Source organism: Tinamus guttatus, unplaced genomic scaffold (assembly GCF_059628265.1).
Source record: "Tinamus guttatus ecotype Peru unplaced genomic scaffold, ASM5962826v1 Tinamus_guttatus_pri_ptg000843l, whole genome shotgun sequence".
Lineage (NCBI taxonomy): Eukaryota > Metazoa > Chordata > Aves > Tinamiformes > Tinamidae > Tinamus > Tinamus guttatus.
In genome coordinates this window covers 305,938-321,808 of record NW_028289377.1, presented here as the reverse complement: position 1 = coordinate 321,808, position 15,871 = coordinate 305,938, and the positions used below count along the sequence as shown (strand labels likewise).

Below are 15,871 nucleotides of genomic sequence, written 5' to 3'. Positions count from 1 at the left end.
GGCTTCTCTCTGTTCTGCTGCATCCGCAGGACACGATGGGTGTGTGGAGAGGTTCAGTCCTCATTCCACCATGGCCATTGCTGAGACCTTGATGTTGCAACCAGAATGTACTTACAACAAGAAAATAAAAATCTTAGTCAGTGATGTTTTTCTGTACCCATCATCACATGCTCAAGGCGTAGGCTTGGAGAAACACCACCATCGTTTGGCACAGTTAAATTGAAATGATTTAAATCCCAATTTTCTGTTGAAGAGCATTACCCTGCCAAACATGTCGGGGACTATTTGTATGTGAAAAGGTTAATTTCATACTTCAGATCTCAGAAACCACGCTTGTCCAAAGAGTCCTCTTCCGTTTTCCTGGTGTTTCTGGTGCAGATCATAAGTGATATTTTGGAATATATCCAATGTGCTTAGCCCAAATGGGAGCGAGTTAATAGGACAAAGAGAAGTTTCAGCTATAACTTTGATTTTTCCTGTTTTTTTACAGGCTTCAACCAGACTGCTTATGGCTCAGTATTATTTTAACTCTGTTATTTGTGGCTGAGTTTATTAAATAGGAGTATTCATGCTGCTGCTGTTAACATCTCACGCTTCAGGTTATCATCCAAATTTTAAAGGTTTTTTTAATGTTGCCCTAATATTTTCTTAAGGAATAAGACTTCCTATCCAGGAACAAGCATACATAGCAATACAAATTCCAAAAATAAGTGAAGTAGAAGGTTCCTATTTAAAATAAATTTAAAAGAAATTTTAAAAAGAAAGTATGTGTTGGTTGTCCATTTTATAAAATACCTTTTACTTGCATTTTTCTTCAGTTAAATTTCTATCTGGGGAGGGTTTTGCCAATAATATCTATACCCTGGAGGCAGGAAACAGGGCTGTCTGTCTTACATCGCCATTCTGCAGACGCTGTGGCGTATGTTACATATATGAGACCTCCTGAGATCTGATGGGCACTGGCAGTGCCGAACTTGTCAGAGCATCCCTGTTTGGGGATGTTACGTTACCCCTCCTTGCACCTTTCTTCATTCTCTTTCTCCTTCCTTCCTTCCTTCCTTCCTTCCTTCCTTTCCTTCCTTTCCTTCCTTTCCTTCCTTTCCTTCCTTTCCTTCCTTTCCTTCCTTTCCTTCCTTTCCTTCCTTTCCTTCCTTTCCTTCCTTTCCTTCCTTTCCTTCCTTTCCTTCCTTTCCTTCCTTTCCTTCCTTCCTTCCTTCCTTCCTTCCTTCCTTCCTTCCTTCCTTCCTTCCTTCCTTCCTTCCTTCCTTCCTTCCTTCCTTCCTTCCTTCCTTCCTTCCTTCCTTCCTTCCTTCCTTCCTTCCTTCCTTCCTTCCTTCTTTTCCTTCCTTCTTTTCCTTCCTTCCTTCCTTCTTTTCCTTCTTTTCCTTCTTTCCTTCCTTCTTTTCCTTCTTTTCCTTCCTTCTTTTCCTTCCTTCTTTCCCCTTTTCTTTTTCTTTTCTCATATCATAAAAAGGACAGAAGAATCAGTTTCTCCAGGCTATGGCCTGTGCCTTTGAATAACATCAAGAGTTGAGTGTGACCCAGGTGGCAGGTCTCTACTGCCTCCTTTCCCCCACAATCTGCTCCTCTCCTCAGGAGCTGAACGCAGATCTACCAGCCCTGTATTAGGTGCTTTCTGGACACATATCGAGGGCTGGTGTCGAGTTAAGAGCTATGCAGGCTTCCTAGGGAGATGCATGTGTCCTTCACAATTTGTTGAGGCCCAAAATTTAAAGCTTGTGGCTTAGCTATAAAATCTGACTTACTCTGATCTAAGTTAGACAAGTGTCTGAGTACAACTAAAACGTTGTTTGCATTACATGTGCTAGCATGTACTGCCAGGTCAAATAAAAGCATGGAATAGTTTGTATTTGAAGGAGAGAAGACTGTCCAGGCAAGGAGATTTATTCCAGGTTGTGCTTTTCAGGAGTCTTTCTGATGAGTACTTGGACAGCAGAGAGGGAGAAGAAAGGCAGAGGAGGACTGAAATATCCTCTGAGGACTCGGTGCCTGGAGTCGGTGTCAAATGAGGGTTGATAGAGGTGCCAGCAGTGGTGCCTTGAAAGTCAATTATGTTAATGATTCTATTATTTTAAAAAAGAAAGAAAAAGAAAATAAATAGCTTCCTGTGAATATGTCTATTCTAGGGTTTTGCTGAAATGTGGGGTGCAGCGAGTGGGGTGAGGTTTGTCCATGCACGCTGTTCCTGGAGAGTTGTGTTGGATGGTGCAGCATGAGGTGCTCTGGTGTGGCCCTCCTTTACCACCAGTGTGGTCTTTTTCACTAAAATTGTTCTGGTTTTGAAGGGATAAAAGTAAAAATGAAAAAGGTTACTTTTATCCAAGTGAGAAATCCTCGAAAAAAGCGGCTTGGGTAGAATTCCTGCTATAATTCTTGCACCGTCCTAGCGAGATTTCCTCTTACCATCCCGCGGAGACGAACCTCGAGTTGTGCTGAGCCTTTGCCTACCCAAGTCCTGCTGAGAGGCGACATTTGGTTTTCAAGAACTGGGAGCTCCCGTTTGAGGAATTACAGTGTAATTGGACATCTCCTGTGACAGGCAACACTGCTTAAAAACCTTCAGAGCAAAGGTGTGATTATGCCAAGCTGGCAGGAATGCAGCCTGACGGTGTAATTCACATCACCTCTTTGATTGACCTTCAGATTCCATGTTTGCCACCAACATTTGTCTCCATTATAGCTACTCGACTGCCTTTTCCTGAAGGTTTGCAGTAGTTGCCATAACACCATTTGCACTGTTCAACTCTGGTTGGAGATTTAAAAAGTTTGTGTGCATGATGCAGTGGTCTAAAGTAAATTATCTCAAAATTGGAAGCAAATGCCCCAGATCTTGAACTCGATGTGAATAAGCTGTTGGTGGAGGAGTTTGTAATCTATATATGTGTGTTGCAGAGAGCTTGTCATAGCTGAGTTTGAAGCTCGCTTCAGTCCCTGAGAGCAAAAAATATTTATTGTGCCTTTACCTAAGCTTGCTTGCTGTCAGCGTGTCAGGCCTCTCATCCTTGTGATTGCCCTTGTTCTAGATTTATGACCGATGCAGCTCGACGCGAGCAGGAATCTTTGAAGAAAAAGATTCAGCCGAAACTCTCTCTGACTTTGTCAAGCACAGTGTCCCGTGGGAATGTATCTACTCCACCTCGCCACAGCAGTGGAAGCCTTACTCCCCCCGTCACCCCTCCAATCACTCCATCCTCTTCATTCCGCAGTAGCACACCTACAGGTAAGCACCGGCTCGCTCCTTCCTCCGGAAAGCCGCTCCGGCTTTGCTCTGCGCCTCTGGCGCGGTGGGAAGCGCTGGGAAGAACCGCTCTGGTGAGCAAAACAGCAAAGCTTGGGGCTTCTTCTGTTTACCTTTTGGTTTTTAACATCTAAAATGTGTTCGGGCGTTTGCGTCCAGACTGTTCCCCAAATTACAGTGAACATTAACTTTAAAGATGGAAGCTAAGATTATTAAGCAAGGAAATCGATCTTGAGAGAAAGCACTAAATATGGCAAGATCCCTGATATAAAAGTAATAGAGCTCCTGACGTGGTACAGTGCCAGGGTAAAATAAAGTCAAAAGTGCACTCCATTTTTTTTATTCTTTCCTTTTATTTTTTAACTGAATTCATAACTAGCTTTTTTCACAAAGGCTGTCGGATGAATAAATGTTGACCATTTTCATTTTCTCTTAATTGGCATTATTAACTTTCTGCTTAGTCTACCCAGTGGTTTTCATGAACTGTGAAGCCTTTACAATTTTGATTGAAGTTAGCCCAGAAATTTAATTTATCAGGAGTGCGTTGGGAGTAGCGTTCAACTCCTGACTTCCTAGAGGCTCAGTTTCCTTTAGGAAGCTAAGTTTAAAAAGATATACATACATACATACGTACATACATATATATATATATATATGGTCTGTATTTTGTTTAAAAACATCTTTTACTGGTTTTCCCAGGTATGAAAAGTACACATTTTTGCACTGATTAAAGAAATTGAAAATTGCCTTCTGTGTTGAACCAGATCTCTTGGCCCATGTACATCAGGCTGGCTTACATTAGGCAGAGATCTTGTCCATAAAGTCTGATGAACTTCAGATTAAATGCAGATACTTCCTTCTAAAAAGACAAATGCATATCTATGCTATTTTGTAATAAACGGACTCAATATATTCCTTTTAGTAGGAAATAATAACGTGAGCATCCCTGCCCTGATAAGCTGCAGTGCCATATGGTTTCCATAAGTTATTTAGTGTTCCGGAATTAGTGATGAAATGGAAAAGTTGGAGCTGTCCTTGTGACTGGCTGTCTGGAAGTTGTGCAGTGGGTAGACTGCTTGGTAGGACCCTGCCTATGACAAAGTGAAGCATGTGGAGGACACCTAAATGATAAAGTCCTAATGCAATAAGGCAAATTCTAGAAGTAAAATTTTCTCAATTATCTCATATTTGGAACAAATTACTTCCTGTGATAAAGATGTCAAGGAATTACTGCTTTTATTTATTTTATTTTATTTTACTTTATTTTATTTTACTTTATTTTACTTTACTTTTTGTTTGATCCCTACTGAGAAGGGCCTGGCTATGTACTAGTCAGGTACTATAACTTCACATCTCTGTCAAGAACACTGGTTAACTATCTACTCTTTGAAACACATTTCATCAAACTTTTTTTATTTTTAATGCAGTCTACTGAAATACTTTTATATATTTTTCAAACATTCAAAAATATTCAAAATGTTGTTTTACCTGTAGTTAGGAGGACCAGCTTTTTTTGGCTAGTTTCTGGGACTCCTGCTTGCCAGGTTATAAATAATACCAGCTTCCCCGTTCCACATTCTGAATTCTCTGTTTCAAGTTCCACATTCAGGCTGTATTCCAAGATCAGACTTTGTAACAACCGAGTAGCAAAATTCGTATATAAAACAGATCTTCTTTCTTGGAGAATTTTGTTATATTAACTCACAACTGAGTTACGTTTCAGCAGCCTCACCCCAGAATTTCCATATTTGTCATCCTAAAAGCTTTTCTGGATCTCAAGAAAGTGTTGAGATTCTTCTGATAACTACGGAAATATTGCCAGTGTTTGCTTGGCGTAGGATTTTGTTCTCCTTGATGACTATAACATATACAGAAGAGGTGCCGTGAGTCATGCAGTGGCTGCGTTTCTCTTTCTTTCCCTCTATGCACTGCCTGCAGCGGGAGCCCAGGAGAGCCAACAGGTTGATTGTAGATAGGCAGCCTATGTATGTATTTTTGCCTGACATGATACCTTGATGTACAAATGTATATGGTAATACCACTAGCAAGGTGATTTGTACCCCTAGCAAAGTGCTTGAAGTGCAAACAACTGGGTTGAGCTGATTTCAGAAGCTAAAGTGAATGTTTCTCCTTAGATTGTCTAAAAGAATGTAATGAGGGTTGATGTTAAATCCTTGCTTTAATTTCCAGTTCCCATGTGGTCTTTCTGAGCACACTGTGCCATATAGGGTGCACTAATGTAAAGAACCAATTTTCCCCAATCCCACTTTCTTCTTCATCTCTTACCTATATCTCTTGTTTCAATGTTAAATTTTCTTTTAACCTATTAATTCCTTCCTACATTTAAAATCATCATTTAGGCTGTTCTTTACTTGGACTCAAGGAGCACTAGTTCTTCAGTTGTGAGAATAAAAGCCAAAATATTTTAGTCCTCTGCTTAAAATAGATAAATGATTGTATATACATATATATATATATTTATAATGGATGTGTATACACATATGTGTGTAAATACACACACACACTTTTTTTGCACCATATCTGTCTTGTTATGTTGTGTTCCCAACCAAGAGCTTGATAGTTCCCCCTTCATCATCAGAATTTCTGTTCAGATATGACTGCGAGTTACTGGAAGGCACCTGCCTTGCTCCTCTTTCAGATTCAATAAACCATTCAAGCACCTCACTGGGAACTGAGCTTTGCTGTGGTTCTTTTTTCCTGTCTCCGCTGAGCATTTTTCCCAGCTGCCCTTCTTGCCTCTTCCTGAGCTTCAGAACAGATACATGCTCATTCCTTTTATCCAGTGTGTCTCCTTCCTCACCTTGATGAACTTTCCTATTCATACTTCTAGCAGTGCTTTTTGGTTTTTGTTCCATCAACTATCTGCAGTGTCAATCAGGATGCATTTATTTACGTACCTTTTTTTTTCACTTTTTTTTTTCTGTCCTATTCTCCATTAGTGCCATTTGCATAGCATTGACCAGTAGACAGAGGTGTGTTTGGGTAGCTGCCCTATTAGTTTCCTTTTTTGATTTTAGGCTTAGTACTGTGGAGTTCTGCAACGCACCCCCCTAAGTTTTATCTCGTGACCAGGCACTTAGTGACATTCAAGCTTTTGCTATGATTCTAAGCTCAAGCCTTCTGCTCTAGAAGGCCACATTCAGATAGAAAAGCCGACAAGAAGAGTGCTGGGGTCTGATCCCCATGAGTGCTTGGAGATTTGCAGTTGCTCCTTGCTCATTGCCAGAAGTCTGGCAATATTATTATGGAAACACACATAAGTAGCACAAGGTAGAAGTCCAGGGTGCTGCAGATTTAGATAGGAGAGAGCACATCTTATAAGCCATTGAGCCAGCATGCAAATAGAAATACAAAGTCTTGTATAAATATAAATACAAAGTCTTGTATAAATACAAATATCTTAGTGAAAGAATTCTGAAATCTCACAGCTCTTTAGGGTCCCATTTTTCATTTAACGTTCTCCATGGAAGTTTGCTGCGCTTCTCCTGGCTTTGTTAGGTATAGCAGCCCTATCTTGGGTGAGACCAGCAGCTGCCTGAATCCCAGTCATCTCTGTATGTCCTTAAAGCTGAGCCCTGCCCTTTCCTGATGCTCCAGAGCCACCGTCATCATTTTTCAGCAAAGCCTAATTTCATATAATCATCTCCCATCTACACATCGACCAGACTGGAACCCACTCAGCTTGTGAAATTTGATAAGAAACAGCTCGAGGTGGTTTGGCTGCCGAGCATGTTTGTTAGGTTTTTGTAGTAAAAATGTGTGCCAAAAGACTGCAGGCCAAGTGCGGAGACAGAGGCGAGCGGCTTCCAGACTGACACCCGTAACCGGCTGCAAACGCTGCGCGCGTGTGTGTGCTCAGCACCTTCTCTCTGCAAATGAGATTAGTCACCTAGAAGCAGACATAGTCTGCACAGAAGGGTGCTCTTCAGGGCTCTTCTCAGGTAATGAGGTGGACATATATTTATCTGAAAGCTCTGTATGTGCTAGGCCCCTGAAACGGCCCTTCTGTGGTTTTGGTGGGAAGCAGAAATCCAGCAGTTAATTTTCTCTGCCTCCCCGCTGTTCCCTCAGGGATGACTGGCATGTGCTCCCTGCGTGCATTTGGCTTGCTGCTCACGCTCTTGTAACAAGTCTTCTCTTCTGAAGACCTACATCCTCTAATAATTGCATAATTTCATATTTTAAAAAATGCGACTTTCTTTGCTTTAACAATAGCGTCTCCTCGGAGGCTGTGTTTAGTAGCCCTAAATGTGCTCATTAGAATTTGCAGGCAGGACTCAGCAGAAGAAATGACTTCCATCAGGAATGCAAAATCTTTAGAGTGATAGAGAAATGCAGCTGAGTAACGTCAGCACCGAACTTACTTTGGAAGGGCGTTAGCCTTCTACATACATTGAAATGACTCCTTATTTAAGGAGTGCTGAATTAAGACCCTAAAATATACGTGGCCTTTATTCTTAAACGTAAATTTTAAATCCACAAAGCTAATGAGCTCTGGTTATGGATAAAAATTGGGCTGACGTTGCATCTTTGACATGCGCTGTTAATTTTTTTAAACATTTTTAATGCATCTGTGTGGCTTGCAGATGAAATTTCCACTCCTAATTTCCAGGCGTTTGGGGTTAAGTCACAGCATTAACATTCCTTTGAAAATGATGATATCTCTTCATTCTGAAAAGCCTTTCAAAAGATTCGGTGATAGCAACTTATTGGCAAATCATTATTAAAATAACCTGGTCCCAATTTTGGTTAAGAAAATATTTCATAGTAATGATTCTCAGGCTTAAAAAATAAAAGAAAACCACTTTTACATTAAAGGAGTGCCAGAAATCATCTGAAACCACTGTTTTGTGTTTGTTTTGTTTTGTTTTTTTCTGTATTTTGACTTTTTTTAATAATTTCAAGTCTAGGATAGTAAATTTCAGCCCAGAGTGATTTTTTGGTCTTGTTATAAACCCTAAAGCAAGAGTTTAAAACTACTGACCTGCTTTTTAATGGCTCAACTCTACAGCTCTTTTTTTCATTCCTTTCTTCCCCTCCTCTTCGCCCTCTCCTCCGCTCCAAAAAAGGGCTGGAATATTTGAAAAACTCGAAATGAGCATTACACCTTGCTCTACAAAAACTAGCACTCAGACCTTCCTTCCCGTTTATTTTGATTTTAATAGATTACAAGTTACACAGTTCATGTAGGTTTATCGCCACAGGTGACCGCGCGGCAGCGGGGCCGCCAGGGCCAGCCGGGAGCTCCGCGGATGCCGCGGTGGGAAGAGCAGCTCCCTCTGCCCGTCCGCCCTTCCACTTGGAAAGGGAGTGAGAGGGTGAAACTTGCAAGATCAGTTTTCATCATTTAAATAGCTGGCTGGCATCTGGATTATCCATGGATTCGATACTGCATTCCCAAATGCATTCCCAAATGCAAAAAGTTACAAGAATGTAGGAGTGATGCCTTATTGACCAGCAGAAAACCGTTAATTTTTCAGCCTCCTCCATCTCAACGGATGTAGAAAAACCATTATTCTAAGTGCTTTGCTTTGTGTGTGTGTGTGTGTTTTGCTTTTTGTTTAATAAAACCTGCAAGTGATAATTAATTTTAACTTGGAGGTAGAATACTTTATAGAATTGCCCATAACATGTCAGGAGTCTAAGGTCTAAAGTGAAAGAGGTGCTACTGTAATCAAATATGCTTAAAAAATTCAGTACAGCAATATATAAATATTTTAATTCTTTAATATTTAAAGAAAGAAATCTCAGATTGAGGCTTTCGGATTAGTACCTTGATATAGAAATCATTGCATCTGCCATCTATGGGTGCCGTTTGAACAATGATTTAGTAGGTCTCTAGGAATTGAGTAGTCTGCAGAAATATCGAGCATATTTTAAAGTTGAAATCCAGACTGCTTTGTAGCTTTCTCAGTAATCCTGAAGCAGTTTCAGCCAGTTAGACCATATTGTGTGAAGTGAGTCAATTTTTTTGTAATAAATCACACCAGTGGTGAACCATGACTTTACATAATGTCATGTTTGATTTAAAGACAGAGAGCAAAATTTAATATATTTTTAGTTTTAAAAAATCAGTCTTCAGCTGGTGTGTATTTTGAGACCTTGTTGTAATTAAAAGTACTTTTGATACATAACATGACTGCATCTTCAGTCAGCACAATGCTTTAAAATGGGTTTGCTGTAGTTTTTAGATTGTTTTAAAAAGCATCGCATCATTACGGCATCTCTTTTAAGATTAAAATAGTATATATAAACTTACTCAGTAAAATAGATTCTTGCAACTCATACTGTTATTTTTCCCCTTATTCAGCTGGATTTTATTTGGTATTCAAATGCAACTACTGGCAAAGCAGAGACCAAAAAGTAATAGCTTCCTTCTCGTGTTACTGAGTATTTTTGCTACTGATGAAATCATCTAGAGCCGCGTTGTCCCCTCTTGGGGTGGCTGGTCTAAAGCGGAGGCCACTCTCTCCGTGCTACGGAGGGGGGCGGCTTTTCCTCCTCCTCCCGAAGGCTGTTGGGATTTGGACCTGGATCCACAAGGACCCGCCTTGCGTCTGGCCCGTGCAAAGGTGTCTGTGGTGAGAGCTTTGCTTTGGGGGAGATTCCCAAGCCCTGGGTGGGTTTGGGAGCTTCCCTAACAAACATTTTTATCAGCGACATGAGATATAATTCATATAATTCATATAATTCATGCATGGCATTTTTCTTCAGGAATAACTCGCGAGGGAATCCCAAGGGCCTTCCCTGCAACTGTTCTGTTTTCTCGATGGGGAAAGCAGCCGTTGCAGGCAAGCCACGCTCTGTTTGCTGGTAACAGCAATCAAAAACACAGCAGTAACCAGCCGTGAGAATGAGGCATTGAAATACAGTAACAGGCATGCCAGACACTAATGTACTTCAGATTCAAAATGCGTGTTGAGTTTTTGTTGCTTTAAATTGTTTAAAAAAATACGTTCCCTTTCAGTAATGCAAAAGCTCATTCCCCTTCCTAGGTATCAAAGCAGCTAACGTTTTAGTGCATTTTCCATATGTGATGCTTTCAACAATGAAGTAATGGTATGGCACAGGCAGCTGTTGTGCAGAGCACCCTAACAGCTCGGTAGAGAGAATCCAGCAAAAAAAAAGAAATCAGCTCCACAAAGCGACACTTCCATTGCCTACTTGAAATCTAAAACGTAAAACTACATTTTTTTTTCCCCCGGGTGAGTTAAGGGTTGAGAGGAGGGAGAACTAGGTGCTTATAGACTTTTTTGATTGTTTCTTTATGGATGTGCTTTCCAGCAGTAGCAGAATTAATCTGAATTTGTAGCAGAGCTGCTATTGATAGGAGAAGCGGGGTTTCTGTCAGCAGGTGGGATTTCTGTGCTCCGCGCTAGGTCGGATCCGAGGCGGCTGCGAACGCCATTGATCAGATGGGCTGCAGGAGCCCTCCCTCTGGGGGCCACCTCGGTATCGATGCGAGCAGAGAGCGCCTGCTTGTTTCTGATGGGCTCCTTTTTAGGAGCTAGGGCATTGCAAAATATCGTGTGACGGCGATTTTTAAGGATGCCTCAAATTAGCCATGAAAGCCAGGGCAGTTCAAGTCAGTGGAAACAAGGAGACGTTCGTCTTTTTTTAAATCTTGCCCCAGTTTCAGGCTATGTGAATATGTGAACGTCTGACTGAGCGCTTAAGTGTTTCCTCAGACTAAAAGAAGACTTGAGAGAGTTGCAGTTTGAAGAGCGTAGGGATGCGCAAAAACCTAATGGTAACCATCTGTTTTTTAAAAATCTTCACCTGCTTAAGTGCATTTAAAATGCTTAGGTTTAATTCTCACACCTTGTGTTCATGTAGAATAGTTTTGTGTAGATTGCATTGAAAAAAAGTAGAAATATGAGATTGAATCCTAGGGCTCTTTTATTACATCTGTGCTCAGAAGTGTTCTGAAAGTGCCACATTTTTATGTGTGTGACTTATGGGGTGTCTAGCACAGTAAAGCACCACTCAACCAAGTCCTACTGTAGCTCCAAAAAGTCACACTTTCAAATATGGGAGGAACTGTCTCATTAGTTCAGGTTGACACAAGCTTCTACTTGCTAATTGCCTGCTTGGTGACTGAAGAACTTGTATGCTATGTTTTTATTAAAAAAAATAAAAATGTAGACCAACTCCTGTATAAACAGTATGGGCAAATAAGTGAGCCATGCTTCCTAAAATGAGGACCAAATTCTGTTCCCAACATAACGAAAGCTTAAATGCTTTTGATATTTCAGGCCAGGAGGGTCTTGAGGCAACTCCATAAGGACTTTGCTAGTGCTAGTTTTCTATACATTTTCTATACAGATGACTGATTTTTGTTTATAGTGATTGCAGCCAAAATGGTTCTAATTGAAGGGCCAGGGGCCTGTGTTAGTACTGCATGTTAATTAATCTATACATGTGTTCACCCAGCATTTCCAGTCTGAGGAGGCCTCTATTCTAATAGAGCCCTGTGGGTGTTCTTGTAAAAATAAATACATAAATAATAATTGAAAAAATAATGAAGAGCATTGTTCTGCCATGGTACAAACAGTGGATCTGCACAGGAGTTAACGGAAATACCCATGTGTACTCGGAATCGGTACGAGATTTTAGGAGCTTTTGTCTGAGGTTGAGAGCGAGCAGGAATAACAAGCAAAATCTGTGGAAATTTCCAGTTTCTGCCTTAAGGAACAAAGTAATGGCAGGAGGTTTCCAATAACAATGAAAAATACGTGTGAGTGCGGTTATTTCCTCTAGCCGTTTTCTTAGCGTGGGTGGTGTTTATTCTCAGGCACAGCTAGAGGATAGTTTTTCAGTGCTGGACACCACGTTTCCCTGGGTGCCTGGGAGCCAGGCTTTACCTGCTCCCCCGGCCAGCTCCTGGCCAGGCAGCCGGAGTGGGAAGGGAGCACGTGCTCATCCCTGCGCTTGGCTGCGCGCTCCGGAAGCGGAGCCGCCTTTTCCAGCAGCCGTTTGCCGTCCATTGACCATCCGAGCTCCTCGGAGGTCCTTAGGTCTTGCACCGTGTGGGTTACTTCCTGACAAAACTCACCCAAAACAAGGAATTGCAGCCCCAGAAGTAACTTGGAAGATCTCTGGGGCAAAGATATCTGCTCTTGTGTGCTCAGCAGTAACGCTATTATCAAATGACTGTGTGGCAACCAATAACGAGTGATTTAGAGCTCCAATGTGAACAACTTGCAGTGTGGTGAAGACCAAGGGCATTGTTTTTGTCCAGCCTGCCTGGCTTAGCACAGGTTGGTGGCTCAGCCGTTTCCGAGAAGGCCTGTGCTGTACGGAAGCAGCTCCATCTGGATGCCCTCCTCCGGGGAGCACATCCCAGGACCGTTTGCATTGGTCTGAAAGTGTCTAGCAGTGGGTGGCATGTGCTAGTGCTATGAAAAACCTGTTCGTCTTCCATTTCTATCATTCCCATCCTTGGATGTTCTTTTTCCTTCTTCCCAGCTGCAGTTCAGTTCTTCCCCGCTCCAATTTTCTACTCTTTTGTCCTCCAAGAAGCAAGGCTGATCTCTGTAAGCACATAGCAAGGATGAGGGGCAGCTTCTCCATGGAACGAGAAGATGGGAATTCTCCTCAGCTTTCCCCAGGGACACAGATGATAACCATTCCTGTTTAGCCCTCTTTTAACTCGAATTAGCTAATGGGCTGTTCTACATACCTAAGATTATTTTAAATCGGTGTCTATAATAATTGAAGTGATTTTTCAGGAAGTTATAAATGTACATATAAGAAAGTCAGAATGAGGTAAATAGATGATGAGGGACAGTTGTGATACAGGAAAATAATTGAAGAGGTTTTTTTTTTTTTTAATCACAGTTCTCCTAGCTTTTCTCTGCATCTTCTGCTGTTGTTCTTCCCTCTCCTGCTTTTTGTGGATACATATCCCTTATAATTCAATTAAATTTCTCCTCTGCTCTTTAACATGGCCACAGAAACATGTTGAGGCCCATTCGCTATAAAAACACGTACTAGGAAACCAACAGATTGACTCAGTGTCTTCTCTAGAGGAACTCTGAGGAAATGCCTCAAAAATTTAACCTTACATGGTTGTACATCTTCTGTCTTCCTTCAGAGCATTCTCGTTTAGTACCAAGATAAAACACACCAGCAATTCCAAAGAAACTGCACTGTAAAATTTGTATTTAAGTTGCATATACTTACTATATAGCAATTAATTGCATAGGAATTTTCACAGTACTCTCCCCAAGGAGTAATTTCATTGAAAATTAACCATGGTGTCTAGACTGTAACAACTCATAAAGTCATCACTAGTTTTGATTGTTGAGCTACAAAGCAGCAGTAGCAACACAGCTGATTGATAGTTTCAAAGTCCTTCCAAGTGCAGGGATTGCTTTATAATCCCCATTTTAGTAATCTAACCTGGCTTTTTTTTTTTTTAATCAGAGTCCAGAACAGAAGATGTCCAAGCTAAAATAAAGCTTCTCTCTGTGTTAGTGTGCCACAGCACTGCGTGGTGTGGGAGCACCCCGCTGCACGCTCCCACGTGGGTGGCAGCTGGTGTGAGGTTGGGATAGTCCGAAGCTCAGGAGCGCCCGGCAGCGGCTCCGGGAACGGCGCAGGCGGCCGTGTTTGCTGGGAGCATCTGTGGTGCTGACGGTCACTGGCTTGCACAGTAACATGCTAGGCACATGGCAGATTACTGAAGGAAAGTACAAATGTTTTCCAGAAAGCTGATGGCGTTACTTGGGCCCATGGAGCTTTTAGGTGCTTATTTTAATCATATTTATATATATATATGAAATATATATATATTGATATATATATCCATGTAAGTTTTTGTATTATATGTGCACTGCAAAGCTGAATGGGATTTATTTGTATCATTGTAGGGTCTCAAGGCCTGAAACAAATCGGCCTCGGTAGACCAGTACTGCACGTCTGCGTATCAGAAACAGCCATGGTTTTCAAAAGGCTTAGTGCCTGTCAGAGAAAAACCTACTTCTTTAGGCCAGCACTGCAATGTGCCAAAGATGGTGAAACCTAACCAAATGTTGGAGTTTTCCTTGTGCTGTAGCCAAAGCAAATTACAAGTGAGAAAAAAAAAAAAAAAAAAAAAAAAAGGCAAGGACCATTTCACACTTGAGGATTTAAAACGCAGGGAGTTTTATTTGACAGGGGAAAAGTTGTGCCTTGAATTGATGTGAGCTAGTCCATGACGACTGAAATGATGTAAAATCCTAGGAAGGAAGACACTGTGGATTGCAACCGGGTGAGGCGGAGGCTACAAAACACTTGCTGGGTCCAAAACTACGTGTTTTTTTCTAGGCTTTGTAGGCTGGTGCACTTGCTGCTGAAGGTAAGGCCTGGTGCTTCGTCCGTGCTGGAATAGGCTCCTCCTTGCAAGGTTTTTCCACATATAGGCAAACACCACTTAGAGCAGTTTCTCAACACTTCTGCCCCTCCTGCCAAAGGATGCAAGAAGCCAAGGAGCACTGGAAAATAGCAGCTTGGAAAGTGCTCTCCTCTCAACAGCGGTCCCTGCTGTCACCCGCAGCAGCGCACACCTGGCAGCGGGTGTTGGAGACACCGAGGGAAGCTGGGATGGCCTCCCCGAGGGGCTCCTGACAACATACCTAGAGCAGTGCAGGGTTGGGTGTTGGGTTTTTTTTTAATCACAATCTTTCTTTTTAATAAGAGAGGAGACAGCTCCTAATGCATTCTTCTATTTGGATGTTAGAAAGGGTGTTTTCCTTTCTCAGAAATACAGTGTAAGATTAGTTTTGAACTGTAACGGTTCTTTCCTACAGAATTTGTGCATAGGCAGATGACAAAACCCGTAATCCCGCCTCATAAATCGGTAGATATCATTTTAGCCCATGCTGCTGATTCAGAATATTCTTGTCAGACTTATCTTGTGGGCGCCAGGTTTCAACCCGCGTGTGCCTGAGACCCTCAGGCGGAGCCCGGGATCATCCCGAAAATCCCCGCGTCGCTCAGCCCGCCTCAGTTCAAGGCACCCAACGGCCTGCACGGCCACAGCAACTTGCAGCCTGGCAATGCAGCATCCTCTTTGGGTTATAATAAATGCAAAGCAAATAACAGCAAGGACAGGTGAGTGCTACATGCATTACGAGTTTTATGGCCTGTGCTCTAAGTGGCTGAATGGCTTTTGTACAGCTGTAAAGCATGTTTAACCTGGTGTTATAAAACACGTCTCAAATGCATTTTCATAGCTTCATAAAGTGTAGTTCATTTGTGTAGGTACTTTTTATTGTAATCCTTTATCTTAAACATGAAACTGTTTCCTCGTAGTGTTGGTACTTTTTTTCCTTTTTTTATGAAAAAAAAGAAAAGTGGGGAGAAGACAAGAAAGACTGCCCTTTTGTTATATGCATCAGGAGAGTCCTTAAGTATAGTAATGGTGCCCTGAGCTTGTATTTTTGCCTTTCCATCCCCAGAATGCAGGCCAGCAACTAAGGAGCCAAAATAGCACTAATTGTGCGTGTTCTTCATCATGGTTTTTGGAGTTGAAGTCCGGAACAGATGTTGGGGGGGCGGAGAGGAAGGATGGATCGTTTCCTTTTTTCAGCCCCAACTGGTTTTAAT

The 15,871-nt window shown here is 41.8% G+C and overlaps 1 protein-coding gene across 1 annotated transcript in view; it reads left to right on the top strand.

Moving 5' to 3' along the window:
- Positions 1 to 15,871, top strand: part of JAZF1 (JAZF zinc finger 1) — a 78,780-nt gene that overhangs the window by 51,448 nt on the left and 11,461 nt on the right. Inside the window, exon 4 of the mRNA XM_088537670.1 lies at positions 3,045 to 3,241. Coding sequence (XP_088393796.1) covers positions 3,045 to 3,241 — 197 coding nt within the window. The remainder of the gene's footprint in view (positions 1 to 3,044; positions 3,242 to 15,871) is intronic.